The sequence below is a fragment of the Enhydra lutris genome, unplaced genomic scaffold (genome assembly GCF_002288905.1).
Source record: "Enhydra lutris kenyoni isolate GAN:26980312 unplaced genomic scaffold, ASM228890v2 scaffoldscaffold12, whole genome shotgun sequence".
NCBI classification, from domain to species: domain Eukaryota; kingdom Metazoa; phylum Chordata; class Mammalia; order Carnivora; family Mustelidae; genus Enhydra; species Enhydra lutris.
The window spans coordinates 39,728,000-39,746,064 of record NW_019154096.1 but is presented as its reverse complement, the minus strand read 5'-3'; the positions used below and the strand labels follow the sequence as shown (position 1 = coordinate 39,746,064).

The window sequence follows — 18,065 nt, the reverse complement described above, 5'->3', positions numbered from 1 at the left end:
AGGCCGTGCCTGCTGATGCCCGCCAGGGGGCGCTCTGCACCAAGTCGAACTCCAGGCGGGCTTCCGCCAGCCGGCCTGCCGCAGCCCCTCCTGGCAGAGGTTAACCTGGCAGGGCAAGGCTTCCTCAGGCGGGGCAGCCGCAGGCTCTTAGCAGGCCAAGGACGGCCATCAGCACATCGTCCCCAGAGGCGCAGAGGAGCCAGGGAGCCTGCATCTGACTGATGATGTTGGGCCGGGGCAGCTTCCTCCTGGTCCTGCCCGCCTCCCCTGCCCACTCGTCACATGGGGAACCGGGGGCAGGGCCAAGGCCCCCGCCACAGGGTTAGCAGAGGGGGCAGGGAGCCCTAGCGCTCCCTCCAGGCTGTGTCCGAGGAAGGATCCCAGGCTAGCCTCTGGGCGGCGGAGACGGCGATGTCCTCCCCGGGTCCCAGGTGAGCTAGACTCCCCAGCGGGCAGCACCCAGGCAGCTTGCCTGGATGTCCGCCTTCTCTGGGCGGATGCCACCGGGTGGTGGGCACTCATTGGCACAGCCCCCACGTGGGGATGAAGGAGGGGCCATAGGGTGAACACATGCCCGGGGCCAGTGCAGGACAACATGGCCACTTGGCCATGCTAGAGGGATGGGGTGGCCGTGAGCCCCAAGCACTGTGGGTCTGAATGTTCCCCCTTGTTAAACTGTGATGGGGTGACCCACAAGTCCACTGTAATATTACCTCGGTATACTGTCAGGTGACTGTGTCTGCTCCACTGCTGGGCCTGCTGAGTGCTGCTTGTCATTATTAATAACGCCTGTGGGTCTCGGGATGATGCCCGGTGCAGGGCGCACTGCCTGAGTGCCTGACGGCCTGGGGCTCCCAGCACTCTCTCCCACAGGGAGCCCGTTGGCTGTGTGGCCGCACCAGTTGAGCTGCTCATGGCTGAGTCATCCCTGGGTTCCCCATGACTGCCTTGCTGGGTGCTGCTGGGTGCTGCTGGGTGCTGGGAGCGGTGCCCCAACTCTGCCGAGCTTACCTGGGCTGTGGCCTATCCTTGAATGCTGCTGCCAAGAAAGATGGGTGAGGGTACAGGGATGGCTGGGCTGGATGCTTGGAGAACAGTTCTCCTGTCTTCTCTGCCTCTGAGATTGCTTCCCCTCTCCCTGGGGCTGAAAAGCAAGGCCAGCCATGTCTGCCCTTCCACCCCTGTTTTCCCCAAAACAGAAGCCCATGTGCCCGAGCCTTGTCATTCTCACCGCAGGCTGAGGGCTGAGGTCACGCTTCTAACCAGAGCCCTCCTGGTACAGTCACATACCCGACACCCCTACACACATGCTCTCCCCCCATGATGTAAATGGGGGCCCTTCAGGGGCAGAGACCAGCCCAGGGCACATGGCACAGCCAGGACAGAGGCCCAGCACACTGGTTCCCTGGGAGGCCTCTTGGCTCTGTGCTAGCAGAGCTGAGATGGGTTATACATCTGGCCAGGAGAAAGGTAGGGGCTGAGAAAAAAAGTAAGAGCGATCATGTCCAAGGGGAAGAATTAACATTTTACACACACACACACACACACACACGCACACACTCCTGAGGTCAGTTTCATCTATCTTATCCTTACAGCAGTCTGCAGTGGGCAGTGTATTTGGAGCTGGCTCCCCACATTGGTCACAAGGCTCTGGCACCTATTCCAGTATCTATCTCTTTCCTATACCAGCCCAGTCCACTCAGCTCCTTGGATGATACCAGGTTGGTTTAGTCAACACATACATCTCTCCCCAACCATCAGGACTGCTTCAAGGCTGGATTTGGTGGTCCAATCAAAGCCACCAGGCAAGAGATATTTGGGGAGATAGGGAAAGGAAGCTTCCCAGCACTTGTGAGAGAAACACCAAAAGATATATTCTCTTCCTATTAGACATGAAGGAGAAAATATTAGCTCCTGAAGCTGGCATCCAGCCTTTTTTAAAATAATTAAGAAACCTTGGTGTGGATGACACAGACAGCCAGGAAGCAAACAAGGGAACTTGAGGGTGGGAGGGAACCAGACTTGGTGGACATTATGAACTGCTGGATCGAGCCATGCCTGAAGTCCATATTATGAGTACTTTCCCACTAAAGGAGCCAGTAAATCCTCCTTTGTGTTTTAAGCCAATTTTAATTGTCTTTTTTGTTTCCAGCAACTGAAAGTTTCTTACCTGATTATCTTCTTTTAACCAAAGATAAAATGGATACTCAGAAGGTATAAACACTAGATTGCCAGATAAAATACAGGACAACAATGAATACCTTTATAGTAGATACTATGTGCCAGGCAATATTTGGAACACACTTACACTAAAAACGTAACTGGGCATTCTGCAGTTTTGTTTGCTAAATTGGGTAGCCCTAGTTCAGTAGCATGTCCAGATTCACACCACTAGAAAAAGAAAAACCTGGAGACAGACCCTGAGTTTTTAATTCTAAAGCCCCTATTACACTAGGTCATAGGAAGGGCTTCTTCCTGTCACTCTTCATTCCCCTCAGCCATTCTCCTAGTCCTGTGTGTTTGGAAAATACAGAGAGATGTCACTCTGGGTCCCTAAGGGTCTCTGAGTCTGTCTCAGCTCTAGAGTTCTCTGCTTGCCACTCTGCTCTCCAGCTCCTGGGCTGGGGTCCACGCCAGCCTCTGGTCTGGGGCTCTGCTGTGGCTTCTTTCTCTGTTAGCTGTCCCAGGTCACCCCCTAGAGGCACCACCGTGGCGATTCCTCTGCTCTGGTACCGTGCTCCCTTTAGAGATGCCAGCAGCTGTAACTGTCCACAGATGGCCCAGGCTGGTGCACGATGGCACTGCCCCACTGCAGCCTAGGACAGTGCTATCCAGCCCAGCAGCCCACAGCCCCGCTGCCACTTCCTATGGCTATGACAGCCTGAGTCCCTGCATCCCCACAGCTTGTGGGGGGAAGGGATCTGCCTACACTGAGTGCTGGCCATGCTTGTCTTATCTGTGTGGTGGGGATTGGTTCTGTGATCACAAACACACTATCCAAGCAATACGGCAGAGACAGGAGAGCAGAGGAGACGAGAAGGGGAGTAGGAAGAACATTCTGGGGGCTGTCGTCCCAGAGTTTGCTCCTGGCATCTGTAAACTCCATCTGTATTTTAATGGACAGCACCACCCCCTGGGAACTGCCTTTCCTCGAGATTGCCAAGACCACGATGTCAATGACATTGATGGCTGCCTGAAACTCACTTGGCTGTTTCCTAATTGGGATTTTCTTTTTGATTTCCCACACCTGGAAATGATGCGTGGATGATGCTGACTTTTCCAGCAATGGAACAAAAAGTCACACTATTAGCAGCCGGAGTACAAGGCTGAGGGTCTGCCGCTGGTGCTGTGGGGACTTCGTCTCTCCGTGCAGGTATGGGGACCACGTCCTTGGTCTCCCCATGGGCAGGACTGTGGCACACACCAGATGGGAGTCACAGACAGCATCCTGGCAATCTCTGCGTGCTTACCAGTCATTGTCTGTAGCCACTTTCTAGGCTGTGTGGGAAACACAGCTCCTTCTGAATCCAGGTCAGCTGATGGAAAGGATCAAACAGAGTGTCTGATGTGTGAAGGGCTTTGCTGTTTCACTGCTTTCCTCATCTTGTTGATCCTCTGCTCACCGGGAGGGGCAGTTGTCATTATTGTTCCCATTTTACAGATGAGGAACTGATACCCAGCGGTCCCATGACTTGCCCAAAGCCATTCCAAGATCCCTGGGCACACTTATATTTAAGGGACTCATTCCTCACAGCAAGGTTTCTTGTTTGAAATCCAAGAAAACACCAGATAAAGGGCATTCTAAATATATTTCTTTTCTATAGATGCTGATCTCCTGTTACTGGAAAACAGGAATTAGCTTGTCTGCTTGAGGATGTGGTTGGTTCTTTATAAAAAGGATACACAAGAAATTTGCACATAGTCTGCCAGCTTCATTATGCTGCCGACAGCTTCCAACAAAAGAAGAACATTTGCAGCCAGATATTTCGGTAAGAATTTTATTTTATTCTATGTGGAATATGATTACCTTTGCTCTTGGCTTCTGGATTGAGAGATGGGGTCATTTGAGGCTGGGAGATGGGGTCACTCAAGGAGCTGTCTTGGTCCTGTTGGCTGGAAGCATCAAGGGGCATCATCTGTTGTCAAGGCCTGGGCATGGGCTGATGGTGCCCACAGCCCTCACCCTTGAACTTGGGAGATGTTCTGTGTCTGCCTGAAACACAGAGCCTTCAACATGACCATGATCGTTGGAGGGATTTGAGTCCAGTGACTCAGGGCTCTGATGACATTCAGAATCTGGAAGGATCACCCTGTCCAGAGACTGGGGGGGGGGGGAAGAGGCAGGTCCTGCATGGGGAGGGGAGTACATCCTGCTTGGAAGCGACCCAGCCAGGCAGTTGGTTCAGTAGCCCCCAGTAAAGTGCCGGCAGGGAACTGAGGCACAGAGGAAGCCCCCCGCGGGTTGGGTCACGTGCAGGGGCTGTGGGGGTGGTCGTGCAGCTGCTCGTTGAGGGGGGTCACACAGATGCCGGCTGGGTGGTTGCAACGTGGTGTGTCATGTTCTTTGTACCTGGACACTTTCCGAGGATGATTGAAATCCCAGATACCAGAGGAGGAAACGCAGGCAGTGGTCTTTAACCTAGCTCCATGTTAGAATCACAAAGGAGCTTTTAAAAATCCCCAGGTATTTTTAAATACTTGGAGATTGGTCTGGAGTGAGTTCCAGACATCCGCGTATTTTTTGGTTCTCAGGTGAACCTCCTGTGTGGCCAGGAACCGGAACCCCCGGACCAAGGCTGGGGAGGCCTCAGACGGCACACAGCAGCCCTTGCTGGGGTCTGAGTGGGTGTGTGCAGGGACGAGCCCTCGAGCTCTATGTTCACGCAGCCAAGTCGCCTGGGTCTGACGCTGGGCTGGACAGGCTACGGGACACTACTCATAGTGTCCCTTTCTATAGTGGGGGTGGGGAGCAGCTGAAATTAGCCTTTAATTCTGTTCACTTCTAATGCCTTAGGGGTCTGTAGAATCTCCAGATTATTTCCCCTCAGTTAGGTTTATGGTACCAACTGATTTGAAAGGAAAAGTCACTCTCTTTTGTGGACGCTTCTGGCCTCCAGATTTTCACAGTAGAGCAGACCCCACCCACCTCCCCCCCCCCCCCCCCCCAGCTTCAGAGTGCAGATGCTAATTCTTTAAGGGAAAGACAAATGAGAAAGAGCACGGGATACCTGAATTTAAAGAAGAAGGTGGAGTTAAATTTTCAAGGGCGGTGAAATTAACATAACCCAATTAACCGTTTTAAAGTGACCCGTTAATTGAGCGGTGATTTGTACTTCCATGGTGTGTGACCACCACCTCTTTGCAGTCCCAAAGCATGTTCACCACCCTGAAAGAAAACCACTGAGCAGTGGTTCCCCACCTCCCCCAGCCCTGGCACCCACGGATCTGCCTTTCTGTCTCTAGGACTCACCTACTCTGGATATTTCCTATAAATGTAGCTACATAGCAGGTGTCCTTCCATGTCTGGCATCTCTGGAGTAGTGATGTGTTGGGGATTGATCACGTGGTAGCAGGCATCAGCACTTCATTCCCTTAGACTTAATTAATTTTAAAAATCATTATCTGACCACAAACAGCTTGGCAGCTTTATAAAGAGGGACTGGCCATGCTGTTCTACAGAAGGCTTCGGAAAATAGGAAAGTCAGCCAACACAGGGGAAGCAGTTTCTCCACCTCATCCTCGGTCTCTCTGGGTCAGCCGTTCTGTCTCTCTCCCTTACTCAATTTCTCTCTTTCTGTCTCTCTGTCTATCTCCCTCTGGCTCTTTCTCTTCTCTCCGTCTCGCACCATAGATTCTGGAGGAGAGCAATTGGGAACTTGTGCTTGCTTTTGTCAGGTATTTCCAGGGAATTGGGGCAAACGGGAGATTTTTTGGGGTTAAAATGTTGTGCCGTACCTCATTTCTTCACTCTGCCTGGAGTTTTGTCGAGTCGAGGAACTGCCCGATAGCAGGAGGCTGGAGGCCAGCCCGCACTCTGGTCTTTCATTTGGGGAGACCTGGCTAAAACTCTCACCCAGCCATAAGCCCCACCACTTGTAAGATTTTCCTGTGGCACAGTCCTCCCCATTCGGACCAGCTACAGCCTCTGTGCTCACCAGCTTCCCACACTGCTGCCCCCTGGCCTGTGCAGTTCTCTGCCAAGGACTAGAGGCTTCTCCCAGTTAGCTGACCCTCCAGGGTCCTTCCCACCATGAGTAGCCGCTGAAGGTCTGAATCATGGTGGGCAGAAAGAGGGTAATCTCTGTGCATACTGGGCCAGAGAGTCCAGAAGGAAGAGAAGGCAGCTCTGAGTCCAGTCATTCATTCAGGATCCCAGCTCCTTGGCCCATAAACTAACCTCCAGGAGCAAGGCCAGAGGGCAGCTTGGACTGAACCTCCTCCATCACAGCCCACCCCAGTGCCCTCCCAACTCTGGCTTTGCTCACTTGATCTTTCTCCAGAACAGCTCTTCCCTCCCTGCTGTGGATGCAGGGACGTGAGGAAACCACATGGACCCAGGTGGGGAGGCGAGAGTGGGAGAGAATGGGAGACTCAGAGACAGGAGAACTGAAATCATAGGAAAGGAAGGGGTGGGTGGTACAGGAGAGGTAGGTTGATGCCATGTTGAGAAACTTGGACTCTTTTTCATGGGCAGTAGGGAGCTATTGAAAGTTGTAAATGTAGGACTGATTGGATCAGATTTATAGGACACCTGAAACTTATAATATTATATGTCAACTACACTTCCAATTTTAAAAAAAGAAGATAGATCAAATCTGTGGTTACTGGAAGTGGGGCAGGGTGAGGGAGAATTGGAGGAAAGTGGTCAAAATGTACAAATGTCTAGTTATAAACAAGTCCCATGGAGGAGTGGAGTGTATGACACAGTGTATTATACTGCTGTATGATATATTTAGAAGTTGAGAGGAGATCCTAAGAGTTATCATCACAAGGAAGAAAAGCATTTTTATTTTTCTCCTTTTTTTGTACCTACTTGAGATGGCAGATATTAACTAAATTGATTATCGTTATCATTTCACAATAGATGTAATTCAAGTTATATGCTGTATACCTTCAACTTATAGAGTGCTGGGTGTGAACTGTATTCTAATAAAGCTGGGGGGTGGGTGGGAAGAGTTGTTTATAGGAAGAATGCTGTGGCTTCAGGGTGTGAAGTCAGCTCTCACCTAAATTCTTTTTACAAAGACCTTCTTACTGGTCTTCCTGATTTTGCCTCTGGCCTATCCATCTCCTTCCAATATTGCAGCTGGAACAAGGCTCTTAAAGCCTAAACCCTATGAGAAGTGGCACTTGCTCAGCCCATCCCCGCAGATTCCCATGTCAGTCCTCCAGCTGACTCACCATCACTGTCACATCATCTCCTGTGTTCCCCGCTTGCCAAGTGCCGGCAACACTGGCTTCCTTGCTCCTCCTCGGATGAGCCGGGTCTTTGCACATGCTCTGCCTTTTCTTCAGAGTACCCTTCCCCCCAGACATCTGCACGGCTCACAAACTGACCTCCACAGGACTTTTACCATCTTCTTTTGAGGCTCTCCCTGAGCACCTGTCTGTGTCTCAGTAGCACAGGTCATGTAGTAACTGAGTCAAAGTCACCTGTCCATCATAGTGAGTTAAATACCCAGGCTGATGAAATAATCATGTCACGTGGTGCTGGCAGCCAGGCCAGGGGGTCAAAGGAGAGATCGAGCTCCAGAAAGGTCTCAGATGAACAGAAAATCCTCAATCTGGAAGTCCCACACGTCACATTCATTGCCAACTCATTGTCCACCTACCCTTAAGGAGTCCAGGAAGTGCCATCCTACCATGTGATTAGAAGAGGGGATTGGAAGTATTTGGCAAACACCACGAATGACCGCACTATTCGCAGCCCACTCTGACATTCCTACCCTTCTTCCCTGCCTTATTTTTCTTTACTTCATTTACTATCATCTCATATATGTATGTACGAGTTTATTTATTTTTTAAAGATTTATTTATTTATTTTAGAGAGAGAGAGAGAGAGAGTGCAGGGGGAGGGGCAGAGGGACAAGGAGAGAGAAACTTAAGCAGACTCTGTGCTGAGGGGAGAGCCTGACCTGGGGCTTGTTCTCACAACCCCGAGATCACGACCTGAGCCGAAACCAAGTGATGGATGCTTAACCGACTGTGCTATCCCCGAGCCCCTCATATGTGTATGTATTTAACAGCTTTATTGAGATGTAGGTTACGTATGATGAAATTCACCCATTCAAAGTGTACAATTCCATGATTTTTAGTATATCTGTAGAATTGTACAACCATCACCCTAATCCAATTTTAAGACATTTCTCTCACCCAAAAAAGTTCCCTGGTACACATGTGCAATTAATCCATACTCCCACTCCAGCCCGAGGAAACCGTTGATCTGCCTTTTGTCTGTATAAATCTGCCTTTTCTAGATGTTTTATGGAAATGGAATCATGTATTATATAGTCTTTTGCATCAGGATTTCTTCACTTAGCATAGTATTGGAGGCTCATTCATGGTCTTATGTGTATCCGTGGTTTGTTCCTTTTTCAGTTGTATAGATGTACACTTTGTTTCCTCACTCACCTGTTGGCTTATTGTTTTACGGCCTAGCATATGACCTATCCTGAAGAACGTTCCATAGGTACTTGAAAATAATGTATATTCTGGACCCGTTATAAGGAGTGTCCTATATATAGCGGTTGGATCAGATTTGTTGATCATGTTGCTCAGGCTTTCTATGTCATTGCTGATTGTCTGTCTAGTTGTTTTAACAATTCTTGGTACGGATATGAAATCTCCAGTTCTTATTATTCAATTGTCTGCTGTCCATTTCTGCCTCATGTATTTTGAGGCTCTCTCTCTCATGTGTGTGTGTGTGTGTGTGTGTGTATCTTTATAATCATTACCACTGCCTCCTGGCCTTGAGTGGGCAACCAATCCATCCCTGCCCCTGTGTCTCATTGCCCCTCACCTCTCACACTGACTCACAGTGAGAAGGACAGGCAGGTATGTTTGCTCTAGCTGTCTTAACAAGTGCCACAGGCTGAGTGGCTTAAACGACAGAAATTTATTTTCTCCTAGTTCTGTAGGCTACAAGTCTGAGATCAAGGTATCAGCAAGATTGGTTTCTTCAGAGCTCCCCCCGCCAACTGCCTTAGCATGCAGATGGCATTTTCTCCCTGTGTCTTCCTCTGTGTGTTTCTGGGTCCCAATTTCTTCTTCTAACCAGTTATGTTGGACTAGGACCTACTCACTTCATTTTAACTTAATTACCTCTTTAAAGACCCTAACTCTGAATACAGTCACATTGTGAGGTGCTGGGCATTAGGACTTTAGTATATGAATTTTAGGGGCAGATACAGCCCATAAAAATGGGAGGGATCCCTCTTGTTTTCCTGGGCTCCCTGCTGGCAGCCATGAGCCATCCGTGCCCCAGGAACAAGGAGACTGGAGAGAGGCTGGGCAGAGCCCCTAGTGAACGTCTAGACAGAAGCCCTGCCAGACACAGTGCCCACTGGGGAGCCAAGAGGAAGCCCACACTTACCCACCCCCAGTGACTGAACCAAGTGTGGGCTGAATCAGAGGATTTCCTTAGGGAGCCATTTTTTTACGATGATTTCTGTTCCTGTGCATCTGGGAGAAGTGATTTGACTCTGAGAATGATTGCAAAATAGGAAACCACAGAGAGGGCTCACAGCCATTACGTACCTCGCAGCTTCTCCTCCCCTGCAGTCTCAATATAATGCTGCCCCAGCTTCGTGAGGACAGAGCAGCTCCCCCTGTCAGCTAGATAAGGAAGCTGAGACTAGGGAAGTACTTTGACTCCTGAGGGCACACAGCCAATGAATGGCAGACAGGACTCAACCCAGATCTGAGCTGACCCATCTCTAGTGCTCATTCACTGCTACACCTCTGCCTTTAGGGACATCGACCACACCTTTAGCCATAGCCATCAAATCCCCCACCTGAATTTGGAACATGCCCCTCGTAGTAGGACTGGGTTAGTGGTTCTGCTGCTGACACCATTATCCCAATTCTGAAAAAATAAGGCTAGTCTTTAGAGAAAGCCAGGTCCGGATATAGCTCCTAGGTCCACCGCTTAATCTGTGAGTTTATTCAAGTTACATAATCTCTCCATTTGGGCTCCTCACTATAAAGGGGAGATCCTGAAAGGTCATATCATAGAACCTATATAAGGATTACGCATCTAATAAAAAACAGAGAGTTCGAGGAAGGGCACAGGTTAATTCCTGAATGAATAAGAATTCCTGTCCAGGTAAACCATTGGATTCTACTATTAATCTCTGGCTCTGAGCTGTTGCCTTTGGCATTTTTTTTTTTTTTTTAAGAAAGTGGAATGATCAATTTGTGCCTGATGGAAACTCTGTGTAGGGTTACAAGGACCATCTACTTAGAACCAGGCATCCTGTCTTGTTTCTTCAGTGTTCGGGGAGTGCTAACCCAATACCAGTCAACTGAGGGTCCCAGAGAAAGTCAGACTGTCATAGAGATGAAAGCTACTGAGGCCACCAAAGGTGGCCATGCCTGGGAAGTTCACTCAAGGGTTCTCTAACACAGAGTTGATAGTTCATTTAGTCACTCAGCACATAGGGGCTGCGCCAAGCACTTGTTCCAGGCACTGGGGATGCAGCGGGTAACAAAACTGATAAAAACACCCACTTCTTGGAGCTTATTCATCACCTGTCAAAATCTAATGGAGGGGGACGCCTGGGTGGCTCAGTTGGTTAAGCGGCTGCCTTCGGCTCAGGTCATGATCCCAGCGTCCTGGGATCGAGTCCCACATCGGGCTCCTTGCTCAGCAGGGAGTCTGCTTCTCCCTCTGCCTCTGCCTACCATTCTGTCTGCCTGTGCTCATGCTCTCTCTCTCTCTCTCTCTAACAAATAAGTAAATAAAATCTTTAAAAAAAAAAAAATCAAATGGAGGGATCTATAGGAAACCGTTCTTTAAAGTCTTCCGTGTAGATCTTGGGCCTCTGGGAGGTGAAGCAGGATCTTCCAGCGACAGGAAGGTGGGAGGCGCAGTAGGAGTTGTTTGAAAAAGAATAGTCATTCTGTAGCAGCTATAAAATCTGACATGGAAAAAGCTGGGAAATTGTCATTTCTACCCATACAACAGGGGAAAATGTAAATGAACTTAAAATCAGTGACTCTTCTTAGACTCATCAGAAAATTGAGGTTCCAGGGCAAACCACCACCTCAAATCTGGAGCCATAGGGGAATTCAGAAAATAATAGCCCAGGTGAGTTTACCTGAAGCAGAAGCCACTGGAATCATGATCTGGTACGAACACTGAAATGCTAAATTTGACTACCTGCTGGAGGCAGGCTGTGGATTAGCTTGACGGTGAGAAACTCCTGGGGGCCCCAGAATCAGCCAATGGGAGGGGCACACTTTCGTGGGTTTTTCTTCCAGGAACTTCACCAGATTCTCAAGATGAAGAATCAAGAAAAACCCCTGTGTATGTCAGACGGGGGAAAGGAAGAGCAACCACTGGAAAAGATGACCAAAATGTTCTCCACAGCAAAGGCCCATCCTCCAAGTAGAGCTCCTTACCAGAGCCAAAATGACCTGGTGGGAGGGTAGTTGGCCAGCTCCAGGTCAGCTAGACTTCCTCTCACCTCAGGGGGGAAAGAAAAAAAGGGGGTGGCCTATTTAGTACTTCTGCGGGTCATAGCCCAGGGACTCAGGCCCACAAAAAGCCTGAGTATTAACCATAAGATTATAACAGGCTTTCCCTCCTCGCACCTCACCAATGCATCAGCTGGGTTCGAGTGTCACAGCGCATCACAGCTGAGGAAGCTGCCCACAGAGGCTCTATTTCGGAAGGAGTTCTTAGTGAAACCCAAAGACCATAGAGAAAGGAAAAAGCAAAAACAAAAACAAGGAAGCCAGAAAGCCTGGAAGCCTCTGGCACCTACAGTTACCATCAATGTTAATCACAGCATGGAGCCCAGCCAGATTAACATAAAACCTCAGATGAAGAGCTACGCACTTCAATTTCTGTTACCCAGTACGTTATGGATGGCTTCCAAGCAACAATTACAAAACACGTTAACCAGCAAGACAAAAAACACAGCCTGAAGAGGAAAACTGAGTACACGGAAGGTGCCTGGAAGTCACCACTCCTTCCTAAGAACAGGTACAAGCTGAACAGATTGAAAAATCAACCACCCTTCTGGGAGCCCTAACAGAAGGGAGGACATGGGGAAAACCACTGCCTCTGGGACTGGAGACAGACAAGCAAGCCCCAGGGGTCACCGACACAGCAGAGACTCACATGTGGATGCCACCGTGGGAGCCAGTGCCCACAGAGGGAAACATGCGTGTGGCTGATGGATTACTGGGGGCTTAGTATGGGCCGCTCTGAGAGTTAAGGGCTCTGGGGAACCCAGTCCTAGGGGAGCCCCACCATACTGTGTGATTTACCTCCAGGATCTTGGCTAGGTTCCCACCGTAAACATCAGCAGGAGGAGAGGAAAAGGAACCATTTTTGACCAGTGTGCTTGGTTCTTTTTTTTTTTTTTTTTAAGATTTTATTTATTTATTTGATAGAGAGCACAAGCAGGCAGAGAGGCAGGCAGAGGCAGAGAGAGAAGCAGGCTCCCCACTGAGCAAGGAGCCCGATGCGGGGCTTGATCCCAGGACCCTGAGATCGTGACCCGAGCCGAAGGCAGCGGCCTAACCCACTGAGCCATCCAGGCGCCCCGTGTGCTTGGTTCTTAACAAGGCCCGACGTCAAGGGAAATTGGCTCGTCAGAGCCCCACATGACAGAGTCTGATCAGAGCCTGACTGACCAAAAGAACGTAGACACGTAGATGCCCAACTCTAGGCAGCTCTAGCCGAGCATCAGAACCAGACCCAGACGTGGCAGAGATTTTCAAATTGTAAGGTGGAGAATTTAAAATAACTATGAGGGGTGTGTTTCGGACTTTCCCGCGATACCGTGAGTTACTTCACAATGGCTATGAGGGATGAGCATAGGGGAAGTTGATGGGGACCAGTACCTGTGAGGAGTCATCGAGCAGGGCTGAGCAGCGGGAAAAGCTGGGCTGTAATGGAAGCAGCGCCTCAGTGCCCTGCACACTCAGCCGAGGCTGGGGTGGGTGCTGGAAGCTGTGCTGAGTTGGGGGGAGAAGACCAGGCCTGTATACCCCCACAGTGACCAGCCAGGACTGTGGGGGCCGCCCCAAGGAAGAGAGTGTACCTTAGGTGAGGACATCTCCAGCGGAGGCGGAGGCGGGGGGTACACGTCCGGCCTCGGTGTCATCCGGGTTACACAGCAGAGCCCACAACAGGCCATCTCTAGATTTTCACTGTTCCAAACAAAGCTGTAAACGCACTTCTGTCTGCAAGATAATGCGTCTGCAGGATACAGCCTGGGGGGCCCACCTGCCGGGTCAGGGGGGAGCACTGTGTTCCTCCCTGAGTCAGCGGCCTATGAAGGGTGGCGGTCCTCTCTTCACTCGGACTCCCGGGGTAGAGGGACGGCAAGGCAAGCTCTGGCCCTTCCCGGCAGGACACGTGACTGTGGCCCCCACGTCTTACCTGGAGCAAAGAAAGGAGCTCCCAGGGGCTGCATGGAGAATGAGGAGGGGTTTAGGCCCATTTTATGACGAAATCCTGTTGGTTATAAATATGCTTTTGCAAATATTACTGAATCTGTGACTGGATGACTTTCAAAAGTCTTTATCTGTTTGTTTTTTTTGTAATTTTCAAAAGTCTTTACCCTTTAAATTTGCTAACAAGGTCACCAAGGAGAATCAAATGCCTCGAAAGCAGATTTCTGGGCCTATTGGTGGCTTGGGGGCCTCCAAGGTGGGCAAGTGAAGCCCACGGAACCAGCAGTCAGCTCAGCCACACACGTACCATCTGGCAGACACCTGTGCCCAGTCCTCGCTACTGAAGTAGACGGAGCCACCTGGTGTCAGACACCCCGGCAGGCTGGGCTTGAGGTGTTGGCTTAGCCCCTGCTCACAGGTGATCTGGCACATGTCGCTTATCACCTGTGGGCCTTACTTTCCTCTTAGAACAGGAACGAACAAGATATCTTTGGGGGGTGGTGTGTGTGAACCTTGGTATCGGGGCTTGGCTTGTGATATGCACTCAGCAAATGGTAACTGCTGACATGGGATTACCCTAATCTGCCCTGAGGGGCGGTGCTCCCACCAGGGCCAGATGTGCTCCTTTCTGGTGGGACTGGCTCGGAGACTGCGTGAGAGCATGGCTGCGAAGACAGCCTGAACAGAGTCCTGAACAGAGAGGGCAGGCTGGATTCACATGGCCGCTGCAAGTAGGAAAAACAGGCCTGATGGCAGTCCCCTGCTGTCACCTCTGGGTATTGTCCCTTTCTTTGAATCCCAGAGTCATGTGTTCAAGTCTTTGTCTTGGGACTGATTCTCCAGGCAACTCACAGTATGGGACCAGGGCCCTGAGGCTAGACAGCACCTTTCTGCAAATGACAGAGGTGTCCCTCTTCCAGGCTGAGCCAGCCCCAGGCCCAGATCACAGAGCACAGCCTGAACAAAGACCCCTGCGTCTCTTCAGCTAGTCACGCTGGCAGCAGGGCCCAAATGCCCAGCCCCACACAAGGGTTCTTACAGATTGTGCCCCAAATTATAGGTTTGTGATCATCTGTGAATCCTTTGGGATACTGGCAGAGACTGATATTCAAAATAGCAAATTTGGAGAGAGGAGAAGGAAGCCATGGCCACAGGCCCAAGCTGTCCCCCATGGCCCTGCCCCGGGAGAGACCAGAGCCCCTGCATGGTCCCTGGTTCTTTTTCTTTTCTTTTCTTTTCTTTTTTTTTTTTTTTTAAGATTTTATTTATTTATTTCTCAGAGAAAGAGATAGACAGAGAGCACAAGCAGGAGAAGCGGCAGGCAGAGGGAGATGCTGACTCCCCACCGAGCAAGGAGCCCAATGCGGGACTCGATCCCAGGACCCCGGGATCATGACCTGAGCTGAAGGCAGACACTTAACTGACTGAGCCACCCAGGTGTCCCCAGTACCTGGTTCTTTGCTCTCTCCCAAACCCTGCCCTGGGCATAGCCCCAGGAGGGTGTGTGACAGGCCCTGGCCGTGAGGGTTCACATCCAGAGGGAAGATGACAGCCTTAGACAACAACAGTTGTAAGACAACAGTCTTACCCTCTCTGATTCTGATACCAGCTGGGTATCCAACAATTCAATTCCATTCGCTTCTGGCACCAGCTATTCAAAGTTAGTGCCGACCCTAGAGGTTAGGGGCCCAGTCCCACAAAACTGCTCCCGCTTCAGACACTAGCTGCAAATGGGTTGCCCAGCACTTCTGTCCAACTTGACTACAAATTCAGGGATTCTTGGGATTCCTGTTTCAGTTTTGAAAATTGCTCGAATGGCTCACAGAACTCACAAAAATGCTTTGCTTACTGTTACTGATTTATGTTAAAAGATATAGTTCGGGGACAGTCAAATGGGAAGAGCTGTGTAGTTGAGGTATGGGATGAAGGTAGAATCCCATACCTCCCTGGGTGTGCCACCATCCCAACGCCTCTAAGCCGGAAGCTCTGTGAACTCTGTCATCTGGGGGGTTTTGTGGGGAGGTCTTCTGACATAGGTGTGATTGATCAAATCATTGGTTCTTGTGACTGAAGTCAACTTCGAGTCCCTCCCCTCTCCCCAGAGGTGGGGGTGGGAGTGAGAAGTGGGGCTAAGCACTCCAGTCCACTAATCATGTCTTGATCTTTCTGGAGGCCAGCCGCCATCTTGAAGGTCTCTGGGGGCCTGTCAGTAGCACAGACACAGATGTGGCTGAGAGGGGCTTGATGTGAGCAACCAAGACCTCCCCATTGCTCAGGATATTCCAAGTGTTTTTAGAGTTCTGTGCTAAGAACCAGGGTCAAAGACCACATATAAATTTCCTATTACACACACCCTCCCTGTGCGTGTCCTAGAGATGAGGACTGTGTTCTCCCAAGCTGGATCCTTCCACAGTGTTTGGCACTGGGCTTTGCAGCATTGGTTGTTAACAAATACATGTGGAGAGGAAGGGATCAAAGGTCTTCCACCTTCCCTGAAGCCCCAACTGTGTTGTCATGGGTTTGAGACGGGCTAGTTTTGAAGACAACAAGTTAACAAGTGTCGATGTAGCACTTTCCAGAAACTACTATTTACTGAAAACCGACTCAGTGTTAAGCTTCATCTGTGTTTTCATGGGTCATCACGATGGCCCTGAGGGCTGGATATCATTAGTCCCAAGGAGGATCTGAGAGGCTAAGATGTGGGGGGGCGTTAGGATTCAGACCCAGCCTGTTTCTTGCCAACCCCCTGTCAAGTCTCCTGGCTGGAATCAGGACAAGAGAAATTCAGAACCAAGGAGGTCTGGCTGGGTGAATCCATGCTATAACAGTACAATCTGGGGGTGGGTGAGATTAGCTATTGCAGTATAACAAACCACAAAACTCAGCAGCTTCAAAGTGTGAACAATTATTCTTGCTGATGGGTCAAGCTCTCCTGGGCTCACATGGTCTTCTGGGCTCTCTGGCGTGTCCACAGTGGGGATGCTGGAAAGGATGGCCTCCCTCATTTTGCGATGGTCGCTGGCTGTCTGGTACGGCAAACACTGGGGTGATGGGGCCGTGTGTCTCTCATGGATGCAGAGAAGGCTGAGGGATTTGGGAGATTTTTGTAATCACTCTACCACAGGAGGGACATGGCTGCTTTTAAGAATTGGATGCTTGTTCTCCTGGATCTCTCATGGGGCTAGATTTCCTGGAGGCGAGCTAAGCGTTTGGAGAAAAAGTTTCTGTTCTAGGTGACATGGTGTGTGTGTATAAACCCACTCCTTTGCTAGGACCCTGAGGGGGCTGAGTGTGGATAGGTGGTGGAGCAGAGCCTCCCTCCTGGGAGCCTTGAGGCTGAGACACCAGCCTGAGCCAAGCTTGGGCCAGAAGACAGGCCCAGCAAAGCAGGTGTGTGAGTGTGCATGCTGGGGGAAAGCCCTCCTTTGCAAGAAAGGGCAATGTAAGCACCATCTGGTCTAATTCCTGCTAGACTCAGCCATCTTTAAGCTGAAGGAGAATTAGAAAAAACTTCAGGGAGAAGAAACAAAATAACAGCACGACCCTTACAAGGAACCACCCTTAACTTGGGTGTATTGCAAATACCAAGTATGTGTTTTGAAATCCTTTAATGCATTGTCACGTGCCCTGGTGGCAGTGTTGCATTATGATTCAGATGTTGATCCTAGAGACAGGTGGATCTGGATTTAAATCCTAGCCCCACCCTGACTCCTGCATGATTTCCATTAGGCCACCCCAGTCCTCAGCTCCACGGGAGGCCACGATGGCAGCTAACTCAGAGCGGTTTGAGCTCAAATACTTACAAGAGTATTTGAGTATTCCACTGTCCCACAGTGTGTGCTCATGAATGCAATTTGATCATAACATATTCATCCCACTGTGAAGGGATGAATCATGGGAGAGGAACTCATTCGTGAGACTTCCTCTTTGACCTCTAACTTCCCTGTGACTCCATTATCCCTGTTTTACATATGGGGGAGCAGCAGCTCAGAGAACACAAGCCACTGGCCCAAGTTTTCAGAGTTACCCACAGGCAGGAGAAGGATTTGAACTCAGGTCTCATGGGACGCAAAGTCTAGGTAATCTCCTTGACTCCCCAGGCCTCCCTTGACTGACTCCTTCCAAAAGACCTCTGGTGACCAGATCCCAGAAGAGCACAATGGTCATAAGACATCAAGTGTTTTGCGTAGATATTTTACCTACTCTTCACTCAACATGATGGCTTAGGTGTGTATGGCTAAGAAGCAACATATTTTCAGGTGACAAATGACAAATGACAATTGCTAATAGGAGCAGGGCCTCCCATTAGGGTTCGAATATGGTAGAATCCTTTCACCCTGACCACACTGTTCAAATGCTTCTCTCTCAGTGACATGAGAACTTACCTTTCTCAGAGTTGGCTCAAAATGGCTATCTTTCTCTTGACCCAGTCGTGT

At 50.0% G+C, this 18,065-nt stretch overlaps 1 protein-coding gene across 1 annotated transcript in view; it reads left to right on the top strand.

Moving 5' to 3' along the window:
- The first annotated feature begins 337 nt into the window (after positions 1-337).
- LOC111145094 (Rho GTPase activating protein 22) overlaps positions 338-18,065 on the top strand; it is a 167,231-nt gene continuing 149,503 nt past the window's right edge. The window contains exons 1-2 of the mRNA XM_022499727.1: positions 338-431; positions 3,825-3,989. Of these exons, the coding sequence (XP_022355435.1) occupies positions 3,938-3,989 (52 nt within the window). The 5' untranslated portion in view covers positions 338-431; positions 3,825-3,937. The remainder of the gene's footprint in view (positions 432-3,824; positions 3,990-18,065) is intronic.